Source organism: Bos mutus, chromosome 5 (assembly GCF_027580195.1).
Source record: "Bos mutus isolate GX-2022 chromosome 5, NWIPB_WYAK_1.1, whole genome shotgun sequence".
NCBI classification, from domain to species: Eukaryota; Metazoa; Chordata; class Mammalia; order Artiodactyla; family Bovidae; genus Bos; species Bos mutus.
In genome coordinates this window covers 5845708-5862756 of record NC_091621.1, presented here as the reverse complement: position 1 = coordinate 5862756, position 17049 = coordinate 5845708, and the positions used below count along the sequence as shown (strand labels likewise).

Sequence of the window (17049 nt, the reverse complement as noted above, 5' to 3'; positions counted from 1 at the left end):
TGCCTGGAGAATCTCATGGAGAGAGGAGCCCGGCAGGCTACAGTCCATGGCATTGCAAGAGTCGAACACAACTTAGAGACTACACCACAAAATCATTTTAAAAAAGACTGCTGATACCTTGTATAAATTAATAATATAAGACAGTGGAACTGCTCATATTTGGCTACATTTGTCTGTAAATTGATACAACCACTTTGGAAAACCATTTGACAAACATTACATTTAAATACTTGCATATTCTAAGACCTAGAGATTCCATTTCTACCTATATATACCCAAGAAAACGCATGCATATGTACACCAAGAGCCTGGAAACACCATTCAGCCCAAAGTCCATCAACAGTAGAATGCACTGAAGAAAAGAATAGAATGGATAAACTGTGATGTACTTATACATTGGATTACAACACAGCAACAAAAATAAATGACCAACAGTTTTCTAAAATTTACATAATGTTGACCAAAAAAACCCAAACATAAAGGTATACTCCACACTTCCATTGCATAAATTTTAAAAAGAATTAAGTAAACCCAAGCAATGGTGTTTAATAATACACAGTTATAAAGACAAAAAAGTACTGAGAAATATCAGGTTATTGATTATCTTCAGTGATGGAGAAAAAAGAAAAGGTTTTGGAAGGGAGCACCAATGAAAACTAATGAAATACAGGTAAGATTCTATTTGTTGACCCAAGTGACCGTTATATGGTTATTTGTGTCATAAAAGTTCACTGAACTGTATATTTCTGTTTCTTACACTCTATATATTTTAAACTTCACAATCTAATAAGTTTTTAAAACCTCATCAAATTAAATCTTTCAAAACATTTATATTATACCTTTATGGTTTTTAACACCAAAGTTTAACACTATAAAGTTCTTAGGGCTAGCAGTGTTAAAGTTCATACAATCATAAAAGCAAGGGCTTCCATGGTGGCTCGGTGGTGAAGAGTCCGCCTGCCAATGCAGGAGACATGGGTTTGATTTCCGATCCGGGAAGATCCCACCTGCTGTGGAGCAACTAAGCCTGTGCACCACAACTACTGAGCACGTGCTCTGGACAACCCAGGACCCGAAACTACTGAAGCCCTTGCACCCCGGAGTCCATGCTCTGCGACAAGAGAAGCTACTGCATTGAGAAGCCGGTGCACTGCAACTAGAGAGGAGCCCCTGCTCTCTGCAACTACAGAAAAACCCACATGCAGCAATGAAGACCCAGCACAAGCCAAAAAGAAACAAATAAGGAAAAAATTTTATAAATCATAAAAGCAACTTTTCCCAATTACACACATGCTCTTCTCTCAAACATCAAGAAATCAATGAGCATACACCAGGGGAAGGGACATAATAAGTTATGTAACTATTCTACCTAACAATCTATATACACTAACATATTTTTCCTACAGATGTTATCATACTGCTGCTACTGCTGCTAAGTCACTTCAGTTGTGTCCGACTCTGTGCGACCCCATAGATGGCAGCCCACCGGGCTCCCCTGTCCCTGTAGCTAACTGTTGAGTGTTTCTTCAGAATAACTGTCACCAAAAAGTCAGAAAAAAAAAAGTCAACCCAAAACATTATATTCATTTTAGCAGTTATGATGCTATGGTAGTAACTTAAAACAATCATATTTCAAGTGGACAGATGATAGGTTTGGTCCCCCTTTAGTATTACTGTCTATTCAAAAATTCAATAAACTTAACAGTTTTCTTCATATCTTTTTTCCACCTGATGGTATAAAAATTATGTTTCTATTTAGATAAAATGTACGTTTTCCATTTAGATAAAAATGTTATGTGTTTAAAAGTGTCTTAGAGTCATAAACGACCTGAGATTTACTTTAGAGAGCAAACAGTGAAAGAGAAAGGCACATTAGGATAAGGTATCTAACACATTCCTAGACACAATCTTCTCCTGACTAATGAATGAAAATTGATAGCAACAGAATGCTACCTTTTTACAATGTACTATGTTAGAAAGATAATTATATAACAGGTAACTTTGTAACTTTATATAATACTACATTAAGAACTCCTACAAGTAGATAAGTAATGTACCCATTTTAAAATGGATAAAAGAAAGAATGAGATGGCAGAGAAGCAGGTGGACGTGGAGTACATCTCTCTCCACAGATACATCAGGAACACATCTTCAGACATAGAAGTTCATGCAGAACACCAGCTGAGAGCAGACAGGAGGAAAAGAATATATAGAAGCACGCAAAACTCGGTAGGACGAAGGAACTAGGGGGAAAACAGGAGTGTTAGAAGGACTGGACCTGCCCTCAGCGGGTGGGGGAACTGAAGCAGGGGTCCGATCCCCACATCCGGGCAATTGTCTGAGTCAGAGAAACATTTAAGGCTGTGAGTGAAACAGCTGATCTGTGGCAGCCGAAATGGAATCAGACAGTCCTTGCCGCAGCCATACATACCCCGGACAGGGATGTAGATTCCCTGGAAGGGGCAATGGCTGGGAGCTGGAGTTGACGGATTGTGGAGCAATTCCAGGGTGAGGGCTACTGTTGACTGTGGAGAGACGGATCGAGGGGATGTGAGGGAGGAGACTGTAGTGGGAAATGCCTGTGGAGGAAAGCCAAGCAGCCATGGAAGCAAGGCAATACTGCTGAGTCATGCTAGGGGATGGAGCCCTAACCGCAGCCTCTCTCTCCCCACATGCCAGCATCAGCAGCTGAACAATAGAAGGGCTGGCCCATCAAACACCTGCTGATGCACTGAACTACAGAAGAGGGTCCTGTCTAGGGTGCCCCTTTAAGTGCCTGACGCGCTGATTTACAGAGTAGGACTGTAGCCATAGCAGGGCCCTTTATGTGCCTGATGAACCGAACAACAGAAAAGGACCCCAGGCAAGGGAGCCCTCTAAGTGCCTGAACGGGCGGAGCTACGGACAAAGACTGGCCAAAGAGGCCTTCCGATCACCAGCTAGAGAGGCTCAGAAAAAGACTCTGATAGGGCCATAACTCTTGTGGCTGAGGCAGTCTGTGTCCCTGTACACTTGGCGCCACCAGGGTCCCTGCAAGCCAAGAAGCCATGCCACCTTCACGCTCAACTCACTGGGGCTGAGCTGCCACAGGCAAAAAAAGTATTGCATCTATGCACGCAAGGTCACTTTGGTAGTGTTCGATTCTGCGACCCTGTAGACTGTGGCCTGCCAGGCTTCTCTGTCAGAGAGGGCGGTTCTCCAGGCAAGAATACTGGAGCATATTGGCCAATACTGGCTGCCATACCCTTCTAGAGCACTATATTTCCTGCTGCCCTAGCCGCCAACTCCCCCGAGTATCTGGTGCTGCCAGAACCCCTGCAACCCAAGCAGCTGCACCAGCTCTACACCTGGCCCTCAGAGGGGCAAACCCAAGTCTTCCAGGGTAGCCTCAGGAGCAAACCCCAGGGGACGACCCACATGCAGAGGTGGAAATAAAACCACCTCAGTTTCAATTTCAATAAAATTGAAACACAGGGGCAGTGTGACTAAGGAAGAAGACCCCAAACCTTCCACCAGCTGTACAAGCTACAGATTAAATCCACACAATCAACTAGGCAGACTCTGTGTCTATGGAATATATAAAAGGTCATTAAGTGCTCCCACAAAAGAAAACGCACTAATTCTGATAGCTGTGGATATTGGAGGCAAGAACACAGAGTAGGACCAGAATAGAATCTGAGCTGCCCCCACAACAGGTCCAGAAATCAGCACAGTGTTGGAGGGCATCCTAGGGAGGTGAGGTGGACTGTGACTCCCAGCGAGGGAAAGGACTCGGACAGCAGTGACTCGAGAAAAACATCTATTAAATTCTTATGTTTTGACTTGTTCTTTAGATTCTTTTGGATTTTTTTTCTTTTTTTTCCCTTTATCCTCCCTCTGTTGTAACTGTTGATTTTATTGGCACTATGAATCTAATTAAGCTTTTGAGCTTTTTTTTTCTTTTTTGTTTTTCTCAGTCACATTTTTTTATTGTTGTTATAAACTTCTGCCTGTACATTGGGCTTTTGCACTTCTGGGGAGTTTTCCTTTTTTTTCTTTTTTCGTTTTATTTTTAATTTTTAAACCTATTATTATTTTTCTACATTTATTCCTTTGTTTGCTTTTCCTGCTGTTCTTTTCCCCTTGCAGTTAATCTTTAATGTATATAAATCTTCTTTATCTACCTCTATTTAACTTTACATATCTATTCTTTCTTTCTTTTCTTTCTTTCCTTTCCTCTCAACATATTTGTTAGTTTTATTTTCACTGCTTTATTCCCCAATTGGCATCTTGCTTTAGTTTTGTTTTCCAGTTTCTGCTTTAGTTAGTTCTATTCTGGTAGACATAATTTTTGGTTTCCTTTGTTTGCTGGGTCAATTTATTGTATTTTATTTTTGTTGGACTGTGTTTGATTTTGTTTATGGGTGTATACGTATATGTATATATTCAGTCACACTTTTTATTGCTGTTATAAACCTCTGCCTTTACGTTGGGCTTTTGAGATATCTGAAGTTTTCCTTTTTTCTTTTCTTCCAGTATTTTTTTTTTTCTTTTTATAATTTTAATTTTTTAAACCTACTATATTTTTTCTACATTTATTCCTTTGTTTGCCTTCCCTACTGTTCTTTTCCCCTTACAGTTCATCTTTAATGTATATAAATTTTTTTCATCTACCTCTATTTAACTTTGCATATCTATTCTTTCTTTCTTTTCTTTCTTTCCTTTCCCCTCAACATATTTGTTAGTTTTGCTTTCATTGCTTTAGTTTTGTTTTCTACTTGTGCTTTTGTTAGTTTTATTCTTAACTGGTAAATACAATTTTTGATTTCCTTTGTTTGCTGGGTCAATCTATTGCTTTATTTTTGTTGGACTGTTTTGAATTTGCTCATGGGTGTATATGTATATGTTTATATTCCATTATTTTAGTTGTTATTTGCCTGATTTTGTAACTGCCATTTGTCTGGGGTTCATCTTTGGTTTCATGGTTTTGGATATTTGTTTTAATCTCACTTAATGCCATAACAAACCACTTGTGGAATCTTCATTCCTGATCAGAGATCAAGCTCTGAGCCATTGGAGTGGGAGCACTGACTCCAAGACCCTAGACTACCAGAGAACTAACCCTAGGGAGTATCAAATAATGAGAACTCACACAAAGGAAACCACTTGAATACAAGACCTGGCATCACCCAACCACCAGTAGCACCCTGTGCAGGATGCCTCATCTCATGGACAGGATTACCACCTGACTCAGCCTTGCCCATCAGAGGAAAAACAAACAAAAAACTCAGCACAAATCTCAACCTATACAAAGCTAACACAAATGACTGGACCAAACTTATGAGGGCAGAAACCAAAAGGAAGAAAGAATTCAACCTTGAAGCCTGGGAATAGGAGACCTCAAACACAATAAGTTTAAAAAAAAATAATGAAAAGGCAAAGAAATACTAAATAAACGAAGGAACAAACTAGAAACACAGAAGCAAATCAATGAAGAGGAAATAGGCAAACTACCTGAAAAAGAATGTGTTATAATGATAGTAAAGATGATCAGAAATCTTGAAAACAAAATGGAGAAAATGTGCAAGAATCAATTAACAAAGACCTAGAAGAATTAACGAATAAACATGTAGAGACAACATAATTGCTGAAATTAAAACTACTCTAAAAGGAATCAACAGCAGAATATCTGAAGCAGAAGAACGAATCACTGAGCTGGAAGGTAAAATGGTGGAAATAACTTCTAAAGAGCAGAATAAAGTAAAAAGAATGAAAAGAACTGAGGATAGTCTCAGAGACCTCTGGGACAATATCAAACGCACCAACATTTGAATTATAGGGGTCCCAGAAGAAGAAGAGAAAAAGAAAGGGTATGAGAAAATTTTTGAAGAGATTATAGTTGAAAATTTCCCCAACATGGAAAAGGAAATAGTCAATCAAGTCCAAGAGGCACAGAGTCCCATACAGGATAAACCCAAGGAGAAGCATGCCAAGACACATACTAATCAAACTAACAAAGACTAAACACAAAGAAAGAATATTAAAAGCAGCAAAGGAAAAACAACAAGTAACATACAAGGGAAACCCCATATGCTTAACAGCTGATCTTTCAGCAGAAACTCTGCAGGCCCGAAGGGAATGGCAGTATATATTTAAAGTACTGAAAGGGAAAAATCTACAACCAAGATTACTGTGCCTGGCAAGAATCTCATTCAAAATTGATGGAGAAATAAAAAGCTTTTCAGATAAGCAAAAGTTAAGAGAATTCAGTACCACCAAACCAGCTTTACAACAAATGTTAAAGGGACTTATACAATCAAGAAATACAACAAAAGAGAAAGGAACTACAAAATCAACCCCAAACAATTAAGAAAATGACAATAGGAACATATATATCAATAATTACTTAGAATGTAAATGGATTAAATGCTCCAACCAAAAGACACAGACAGGCTGAATGAATACAAAAAAAAAAGACCCATATATATGCTGTCTACAAGAAACCCACTTCAGACCTAAAGACACACATAGACTGAAAGTGAGAGGATGGAAAAATATATTCCACGCAAAAGGGAAGCAAAAGAAAGCTGGAGTAGCAATCCTCATATTAGACAAAATAGACCTTAAAATAAAGTAGATTATAAGAGATAAGGAAGGACACCACATAATGATCAAGGGATCAATCCAAGAGGAAGACATAGCTGTAAATATCTATGCACCCAACATAGAAGCACCTCAATACATAAGACAAACACTAACAGACATAAAAGGAGAAACTGACAGTAACACAATAATAGTAGGAGACTTTAACACCCCACTCACAACACTGGACAGGTCATCAAAACAGAAAATTAATAAGGAAACACAAGTCTTAAATGATACATTAGATGAGATGATCTCATTGATATCTTCAGGACATTCCATCCAAATACAGAATACACCTTCTTCTCAAGTGCACATGGAACATTCTCCAGGACAGACCACATCTTGGGTCACAAATCAAATCTCAGTAAATTTAAGAAAACTGAAATCATATCAAGCATCTTCTCTGGCCACAATGCTATGAGACTAGATATTAATTACAAGAAAAAAACTGTAAGAAACACAAATACATGGAGATTAAACAATACATTTCTAAATAACCAAAAGGTTACTGAAGAAATCAAATCGGAAATAAAAAGATTTCTAGAAACAAATGACAATGAAAACATGACAACTCAAAACCTATGGGATGCAGCAAAAGCAGTTCTAAGCAGGAAGTTTATAGCAATACAATTCTACCTCAAGAAACAAGAAAAACATCGAATAGACAACCTAACTTTACACCCAAAATAACTGGAAAAAGAAGAACAAAAACCCCCAACATTAGTAGAAGGAAAAAAATCATAAAGATCTGAGCAGAAATAAGTGAAAAAGAAATAAAAGAAACAATAGTAAAGATTAATAAAACTAAAAGCTGGTTCTTTGAGAAGATAAACAAAATTGACAAACCTTTAGCCAGACTCATCAAGGAAAAAAAGAGAGAAGACTCAAATCATCAAAATCAGAAATGAAAAAGGAGAGGTTACAACAGACAATGCAGAAATACAAAGGATTATAAGAGACTATTATGAACAACTATATGGCAATAAAATGGATAACCTGGAAGAAATGGACAGATTCTTAGAAAAGTTCAATCTTCCAAGATTGGACCAGAAAGAAATAGAAATTATGAACAACCCAATTACAAGCACTGAAATTGAGGCTGTGATCAAACATCTCCCAAAAAACAAAAGCCCAGGACCAGATAGCTTCACAGGAGAATTCTATCAAACATTTAGAGAACAGCTAATGCCTATCCCTTTAAAACTCTTTCAAAAAACTGCAGAGGAAGAACACTCCCAAACTCATTCTACGAGGCCACCATCACCCTGATACCAAAACCAGACAAAGACAACACACAAAAAAGAAAACTACAGGCCAATATCACTGATGAACATAGATGCAAAAATTCTCAACAAAATTTTAGCAAACAGAATTCAGCAACACATCAAAAAGCTCACACACCATGATCAAGTTGGGCTTATTCCAGGAATGCAAGGATTCTTCAATATACGCAAATCAATCAATGTGATACACCATATTAACAAATTGAAAGATAAAAACCATATGATAATCTCAATAAATGCAAAAAAAGCCTTTGACAAAATTCAGCACCCATTTATGATTAAAACTCTTCAAAAAATGGGCATAGAAGGAACCTATCTCAACACAGTGAAGGCCATATAAGATAAGCCTACAGCAAACATTATTCTCAATGATGAAAAACTGAAAGCATTCCCCTAAAATCAGAAACAAGACAAGGGTGTCCACTTTCACCACTATTATTCAACATGGTTCTGGAAGTCCTAGCCACAGCAATAAGAGAAGAAAAAGAAATAAAAGGAATCCAGGCTGGAAAAGAAGAAGTAAAGCTCTCACTGTTTGCAGATGACATGATACTGTACATAGAAAACCCTAAAGATGGTATCAGAAAATTACTAGAGCTAATCAGTGAATTTAGCAGAGTTGCAGGATACAAAATCAATACACAGAAATCACTTGCATTTCTATATACTAACAATGAAAAAACAGAAAGAGAAATTAAGGAATCAATCCCATTCACCATTGCAACAAAAAAAATTAAATATCTAGGAATAAACTTACCTAAGGAGACAAAAGAACTGTACACAGAAAATTATAAGACACTGATGAAAGAAATCAAAGATGACATAAACAGATGGAGAGATATTCCATGTTCCTAGGTAGGAAGAATCAATATTGTGAAAATGACTACACTACCAAATGCAATCTACAGATTCAATGTGATCCCTATCAAATTACCAATGGCATTTTTCACAGAACTAGAACAAAAAATTTCACAATTCATATGAAAACACAAAAGACCCCAAATAGCCGAAGCAGTCTTGAGTAAGAAGCATGAAGCTGGAGGAATCAAGCTTCCTGACTTCAGATTATACTACAAAGCTACAGTCATCAAGACAGAATGGTACTGGCACAAAAACAGAAATATAGACCAATGGAACAAGATAGAAAGCCCAGAAGTAAACCCATGCACCTATGGGTACCTTATTTTTGACAAAGGAGGCAAGAATATACAATGGGGCAAAGACGGCCTCTTCAATAAATGGTGCTTGGAAAACTGGGCAGCTACAAGTAAAAGAATGAAAGGAGAACACTTCCTAACACCATACCATACACAAAGATGAACTCAAAATGGACTAAAGACCTAAATGTAAGACCAGAAACTACAAAACTCTTAGAGGAAAACATAGGCAGAACACTTGATGACATAAATCAAAGGAAGATCCTCTATGACCCACCTCCTAGAGTAACGGAAATAAAAACAAAAGTAAACAAGTGGGATCTGATTAAACTTAAAAAGCTTTTTCACAGCAAAGGAAACTATAAGCAAGGTGAAAAGACAACTCTTAGAATGGGAGAAAATAATAGCAGATGAAACAACTGATGAAGGATTAATTTCCAAAATACACAAGTAGCTCATACAACTCAATGCCAGAAAAACAAACAATCCAATCAAAAAATGGGAAAAAGACCTAAACAGACATTTCTCCAAAGAAGACATACAGAAGGCTAACAGACGCATGAAAAGATGATCAACATCACTCATTAGAGAAATACAAATCAAAACCACAATGAGATCACCTCACACGGGTTAGAATGGCCATCATCAAAAAGTCTACAAGCAATAAATGCTGGAAAGGATGTGGAGAAAAGGAAATGCTCTTGCACTGTTGGTGGGAATGTAAATTGATACGGCCACTATGGAAGACGGTGTGGAGATTTCTTAAAAAACTAGGAATAAAACCACCATATGACCCAGCAATCCCACTCCTAGGCATATGCCCTGAGGAAACCAAACCTGAAAAAGACACATGTATCCCACTGTTCACTGCAGCACTATTTACAATAGCCAGAACATGGAAGCAACCTAGATGTCCATCGACAGATGAATGGATAAAGAAGTTGTGGTACATATACACAATGGAATATTATTTGGCCATAAAAAGGAACGCATTTGAGTCAGTTCTGATGAGGTGAATGAACCTAGAACCTATTATACAGAGTGAAGTGAGTCAGAAAAAGAAAGATAAATATTGTATTCTAACGCACATATACAGAATCTAGAAAAATGAAGAATTTATTTACAGGGTGGCAATGGAGAAACTGACATAGAGAAAAGACTTATGGACATGGGGAGAGGGGAGGAAAGGGTGAGATGTATGGAAAGAGTAATATGGAAACTTACATTACCATATGTAAAATAGATAGCCAATGGGAATTTGTGGTATGGCTCAGGAAACTCAAACAGGGGCTCTGTATCAACCTAGAGGGGTGGGATGGGGAGGGAGATGGGAGGCAGGTTCAAAAGGAAGGGGATATATGTATACCTATGGCTGATTCATGTTGAGGTTTGTCAGAAGACAACAAAACTCTGCAAAGCAACTATCCTTCAATAAAATATAAATTAAAAAGAAAAAAAACACCTTAAAAAATGGATAAGATACAAAAAAGTAATTCATATAAGCAACATTCACAGAAAAGGTAAGAATGGCCAATAAACATATGAAAAGAGGCTAAAACATTAATAGTAATTAATGTTAATTAAGATAGGATAACATTTTCCTATCAACTGGCAAAAATGAAAAAGATCAAGAACATCAAATGTTGATAAAGGTATGGAAAAATAATTTGACAATACCTATAAAATTTTAAACACACACACCTGCTCTAATACCCAATAATCCCATTTTTAAAATCTATCTTATGAAAAAATTAGTATGAGTGTATAAAAATAAATTTGTAAGGATGTTTGTTATAGCACCAGCATAGGAGAAGGAATAAGTAAATTTTGGTATATATATACATACAATGAAAATATCAAGCACTCTTTTAAAAATGCTAAATATCCTTTTTACTAATTCAGAAACATGTCCAAGATATATCAATAAGCAGTGACAATAAACTGAGAAAAATACACACAGAATTTAATTTTTATTTTTAAAAAAAAGCACATATGCTTGTATATAGCACAGAAAAATCATCTGCAAGTATATTCAGCAAACTCTTAACAATGATAACCTCCAGAGGGGAAGAGAGCTTTGATTTGGAGATGAAGAACAGGACTTTTTATCATTTACTTAATATTCTGCATTGTTTGAGTTCATTTTAATGGACATATATTATTTTTTATTTTTAAAACAGGGACAGTGTGGGGAGGGAGGAGGGAGGAGCGTTCAGGATGGGGAACACATGTATACCTGTGGTGGATTCATTTTGATATTTGGCAAAACTAATACAATTTTGTAAAGTTTAAAAAAAAAATAACAACAACAAAAAAACAGGGACATATTTAAATATATTGAGTTATTCATTTAGCTGATTTACCTATTTGGGATTACTTTATATTTAATATTTTATGATGAATTATTTTATGGTCAGAATCAGACAGTTCTCTTAGAATTTCGGAAAACAAACAAAAGATACCTAGAAAGAGCAGATTCTCCACCAGAGTCTGCATCAGTTCATTTTAACTAAGGGATAAATTAAAACTAAATATAATGTCTGAGATTAGTACCTGACACGAAGCACTTTAAACAACAAAGTCAGTGAAGTTAAACAAAGATGAGAACCTACCTGGACAATATCCAAAACCATGCCAGCTGAGACTGTTCCAAAGCCAGCTAACAAAAATGGCACAAGTATTTGCAGTGCCATGACACCACTGGATTCCTTTGGTAACTTCTGGCCTGTCTCCACAATGACATCTTCATCAGCATCACTAGACGCATCGTCATCTTGTAACATGGCTGTAGTTTCTGAAGCCTCCCTTCCATCACAGTAATTGTAGTTGGCATAGTCATCATACTTTTGGCTACAGCTTGATGGCGCGTGCCCACTGTTGCCATGAAAAGCCTGCTCCGAGAAATTGTGATATTCCATGTGCTGTTCGGATCTATTACTGAAAGTCTGTGCTGCAGGTGATAACCCATCTTGCCAAATGCTATTTCCTTTTTTGTGCCTGTCTTCCTGGTTTTTCTGGTATATTACTGGAACCATACTCAGCAGTAAGTTTAAAAACTTATCAGACTGAATTGTATTTAAACTTAAAGTCCAGTCCACAAAACCTCCTCCACTGCTTCGACCACCACTTGATTTATTAATAATAGATCTTCCTTTACTATTAGTCATATTGTCATTGCAAAAGACCCTGTTTGCCTTAAATCTCAAGCTTCGTGAACCAGAGCAGATGAATCAGAACCACACAAATGCTGGTGTAAATTAAGATGTTGACTTCATTGTGCAGAAAACAGCACTTCCACTAATAGAAGATGTTTAGAAGCTCCACACAGGGACTGGATCTGGAAAAATAAAATTATTTTTAAAAGTCAGAATAACTCTCTTAATACCTCATAGTTACAGATACAAAAAACACATGTTCTTAAATGAACCCTGAGGTACTGACATTATATTCTGTGGGCTTAACACATAACTGGTTTATGCCATGCAACCGCTTTGGATGCAGAAATGTAGCATACAGCTTTTTTTGGTGGCCTATTTTGGTTAAAAGTATTTATTTTTGCATACTTTATGTAATTAATACCCATATAATGCCTTCAAAGTGAAAGTTGTTCAGTCACGTCTGACTCTTTGTGACTCCATGATTGGAATTCTCCAGGCCAGAATACTGGAGTGAGTACCCTTTTCCATTCTCCAGGAGATGTCCCCAACCCAGGGATCGAACCCAGGTCTCCCACATTGCAGGAGGATTCTTTACCAGCTGAGCCACAAGGGAAGCCCAAGAATAGGAAGGGGTAGCCTATCCCTTCTCCAGTGAATCTTCCCAACCCAGGAATCGATCTAAGGTCTCCTGCATTGCAGACGGATTCTTTACCAACTGAACTATCAGGGAAGCCCTTCAAATGTCTTCAATGTCTCTGCAATTCTACAAAAGAAAAATTTATTAAAGTAATGGCTTCCATTACTTATCCTGAAGTCTCAGAATTAAATTGCTACCACCCTTTACATATATCAGCACAACAAGGTAAAGTATATGACATTATATTTTAAATATATTAAATAATATCTATTACTTTATCTCCAACTTAATACAGTATACATCTTGCTATTAAAATATGAAGAAACAATGATAATGTTTGCCATGAAATTACTTGATAAATATCCTAAATAGTGTACATGGTATTTATTTCACATGTAAAAGTATGTTGATCTTATATCTGTAGTTCCAACAACAATAAAAAATCATTATAGTTGATTTAGGGATATAATAATGTTACCTAAGAAACAACAAATGAAAAGGGATTACAAAATCACTTAATCCTATTTTGCAAGTCAACCAAAAGAAAGCTTTTAATGCCCTTCTCAAAGTTAGCTCTGACCTTCAACCTCAGAGTAGGCTCCTGATTGGCTAGTCAGTGATGAGATTCTCTCTCTGAAGATGTTAAACTAGAGACACATAGTGTAAGCTTTCAATCCTAAAGGAAATCAGTCCTGAATATTCATTGGAAGGACTGATGCTGAAGCTGAAACTTCAATACTTTGGCCACCTGATGCAAAAATCTGACTCACTGGAAAAGACCCTGATGCTGAGAAAGACTGAAGATGGGAGGAGAAGGGGATTATAGAGGATGAGATGGTTGGATGGCATCAGCGACTTGATGGACATGAGTTTGAGCAAGCTCCGGGAGCTGGTGATGGACAGTGAAGCCTGGCGTGCTGCAGTCCATGGGGTCATGACTCATGGGGTCAAGAGTCGGATGCTGTTGAACAACTGAACTAAAGTATAAGCTAGTTTGAGAGTGACAGACACTGAAGTTGTGAGGTCATATATCACCTGCCCAGGTAAAGAGTCTCTTTGGACAGCTGCCACCAAGGTACAGAGGTTTTCAAAGTTATTAGAGTGGGCCTAAGGCTGCAGGTGTTTCTCAGAACACCCAGCCCTATCTTACACTTCCAAGAGCATTCAAGATCAACTAATTAGCCCTGATTTCATAAGGGACAGATAGCCCCACTGCCTAACTGGAGACTGTTCACCAACCAAACTAGACTAAGAACTGTTGCTGCTATACTGCTGCTTTTAATGAAAACTATTCTATTCTTCAATATTTGTTTTCAACTTCTTAGAATGGCAATCTCCTCTCCTTGGATAGGAAGATCAATGGCAAGAAATGGCAAAGGGAAAAAAGAGAAGGGGCTATGTCAGGGGAAAGTGGATGCTAGGGCCTGGGTTCATCTACTTCATCATTCACTCACTTGCTTTCTCTTGTGATTACAGACGGGTCTGGCAATTCCTGCGAGGGAAAAGTCTCAACATGTAGATTCTAGGACTCTAGACCTACTGGCTGAGAATATGTTTGAGGCATAGAAATCTTTTTTTTTTTTTTTTACAATCCCCTAGTGATTACAGTACAGACATTCTGTGGACTTGCAGAGAACCCAATGAGATGAAGTACTAGTTGCCATTTTTGCCACTGGCAGGTGGATCAGTATACAAACTCAGTGTTTAAAGAAAATCAAATGAACAGAAACAATGTCCAGAATGAAGCAAAGAAGAAACCAAGCAATCCAAAGAGGAGAACAGAATGGCTCCTTGAGGCCCTTCCATGTAAGAAGAGGCTCAGCTGTATGTCTGAAACTTAGGAGACTGCCAGCAGCCTTACATGAGTCAGACTGAGTGGGTTTCTGTTCCTTAAATCAATTTGCCTCCTTTTAAACAGTGAGCACTTCACTGCCCCAAAGAGATCTCTAATCAAACAAAAAACAGAACAAACTTTTAAGACAGTATATTCCACTAAAGGGCCAGTGATGGACATAGGCAATTTCTTCTTCCTCTTGAAGCAGAATTATAAAGTAATCAAACTAGAAATGCACAGAAATGCAGATGACAGTATGTATACTACCATTCAGTCAGCATTCACCTCAAAATGCATGGTCAGGAAACTTGACCAACTAACCCTAAATAGAAAAATGGAGGTAAGAAAAAAGGGGGAGGGAGGAATTTTCCAGAAAGTTATCTCTCTTAGAATACCTGCAGGGCATGGCTAAGCATAGAGTCTACACTGAGTTGGCCAGCGGGATCCAGATGCATCCAGCTCACACACTTTTGCCCCTGGTATTCTTTCTCCAGGGAAGCTATTAAGAAAGTGAGATGGCGACACAGATATTCAACCGGGCCCAGTGGGCACTGACCAGGCAGAACTTAGGGGTAAATTTAAAGCAATGCCTCCTGGAAAAAGGAAGCCACAGGTGTGGAGTCTCGTGTTGGATTTCAACCCCTCTCCCTCTCCTCAGCAAGCACCTCATGCACTGCAGAACGTGCACAACTTTACACACACACTGGGCAGCTGAGTGAAACAGTAAACCACACTTAAAGGGCACAAAAAACACGTGCTTTTGTTGTTGTTTCCTCGGCATCTTTTCCCAATTTTTCAGCTTATAGTAGCTCCATTTCCCATGTGAAATCACACTTGCCTCGTCTATGAGGCTCCGGTGTGCCCAGTAATCAAACTTCCCTGACCTCCAGACCACATGACAACTGCCTGGGGCAGGCCTGAGTCCTACCCTGGAATTTCACATACTTGTTGCCTTATTATTTCCTGAATGGCTGACGGATGCCAACAAAAGAGGCACTACTCCTTCTTCAGTGATTTTACCTTGTGGTGGAGAGGAAAAACAATCAGGTGAGCCAGTAAGTAAAGGAGATAATTTGTGATAAAGGTAATGAAGGAAACAGTTGATAGAGCAAAGAGTCAATGACGTACAGGGCCACTTCAGAGGGGGAGGCCTCTGGAAGAGTGTTTTCTCAGGACCTCCCTGGTGGTCCGGTGGCTAAAACTCTGCACTCTCAATGCAGGGGCCTGGGTTCAATCCCTCGTCAGGGAACTAGATCCCACATGCTGCAACCAAAGATCCCGCATGCCGAAACTAAGACCCAGTGCAGCCAAATGAATAAATTAATTCTTTTTAAAAAGAGTGTTTTCTCACTTCCTTTTTGAATGGGAAAATTCTGAGGTTTGTCACTATATTTTTATCCTCCAAAAACTCCCTCCACCACCACCACCACCATTTACACTTGGAGGAAAGCTCATCCATCCACAGAAACAGAGAATCACAGCTAGGAGATGTTGAGAGGGTTCTGATAACACTACATGATTAGGATATCTCATTTATTTAAAGCCCATTCCATCCTGGTTCTCCCCAATTTTATAGGCCACTAAATCTCCATTGCTTAAGCTAGGCTAAGCGGTGCTTGTGTCCTAACATCTGTTTGTAAAACAATGCAATTTGGAAGTACTAAGAATTATCTTGCTACAAGTGTATACCATAGACCACATACCACAATCTTGCACTGAGGAAAATGTGCTCATTTTTATTTATCCTTCCTTTTACCCAGCTAATGAGTGATCAGTTAGTCTAATGCTTGCATACTGACAAGGTCTATAAAGATCTATTATCTCCCTTAAAGATTTCTTGAATTTTCTTCCTTTAAAGAACTCACTTAGAAACTCATTGAATAATGACTACAATCAAATTACTTTGAAGTTGATTTTAAATGGGTAATGTACACATATGGCACTAAATAAAAATCAGTTGGGTTGCTCTATATTGCTCTTCATCCATAAATGAGTAAAAATTACTAAAATGTTTAAAAATAAGTAAATAGGATTGGGCAAAATTTCTCTAGTTTTACGTGCTATAAGTGAAAGAATATCAGTGGAGATACTTATGGGTCACAGGTTCAATCACTGGGTTGGAAAGATCCCCTGGAGTAGGAAATGGCAAACCACTCCAGGATTCTTGCCCAAAAAACCCTATGAACAAAGGAGCCTATGGGACTGTAGCCCCCCAGTCCCCCATCACTCTTTGTGATGGAATCTCAAAGAGTCGGACACGACTGAGCAACTGAGCACAGGACACAGCAGCAGCAGCATCACCTGGATGGTTACGAGAAACGCAGGATCTCAGTTCCCAAGCATAACCCAACCTACT

At 38.2% G+C, this 17049-nt stretch overlaps 1 protein-coding gene across 5 annotated transcripts in view; it reads right to left on the bottom strand.

Annotated features, from left to right (window-relative positions):
- The window catches only part of SLC41A2 (solute carrier family 41 member 2), a 142870-nt gene that overhangs the window by 103603 nt on the left and 22218 nt on the right, over positions 1 to 17049 (bottom strand). For all 5 annotated transcript variants that reach the window (XM_070370235.1, XM_070370232.1, XM_070370231.1 and 2 more), the window contains exon 2: positions 11677 to 12401. In XM_070370235.1, coding sequence (XP_070226336.1) covers positions 11677 to 12231 — 555 coding nt within the window. In that variant the 5' untranslated portion in view covers positions 12232 to 12401. The remainder of the gene's footprint in view (positions 1 to 11676; positions 12402 to 17049) is intronic.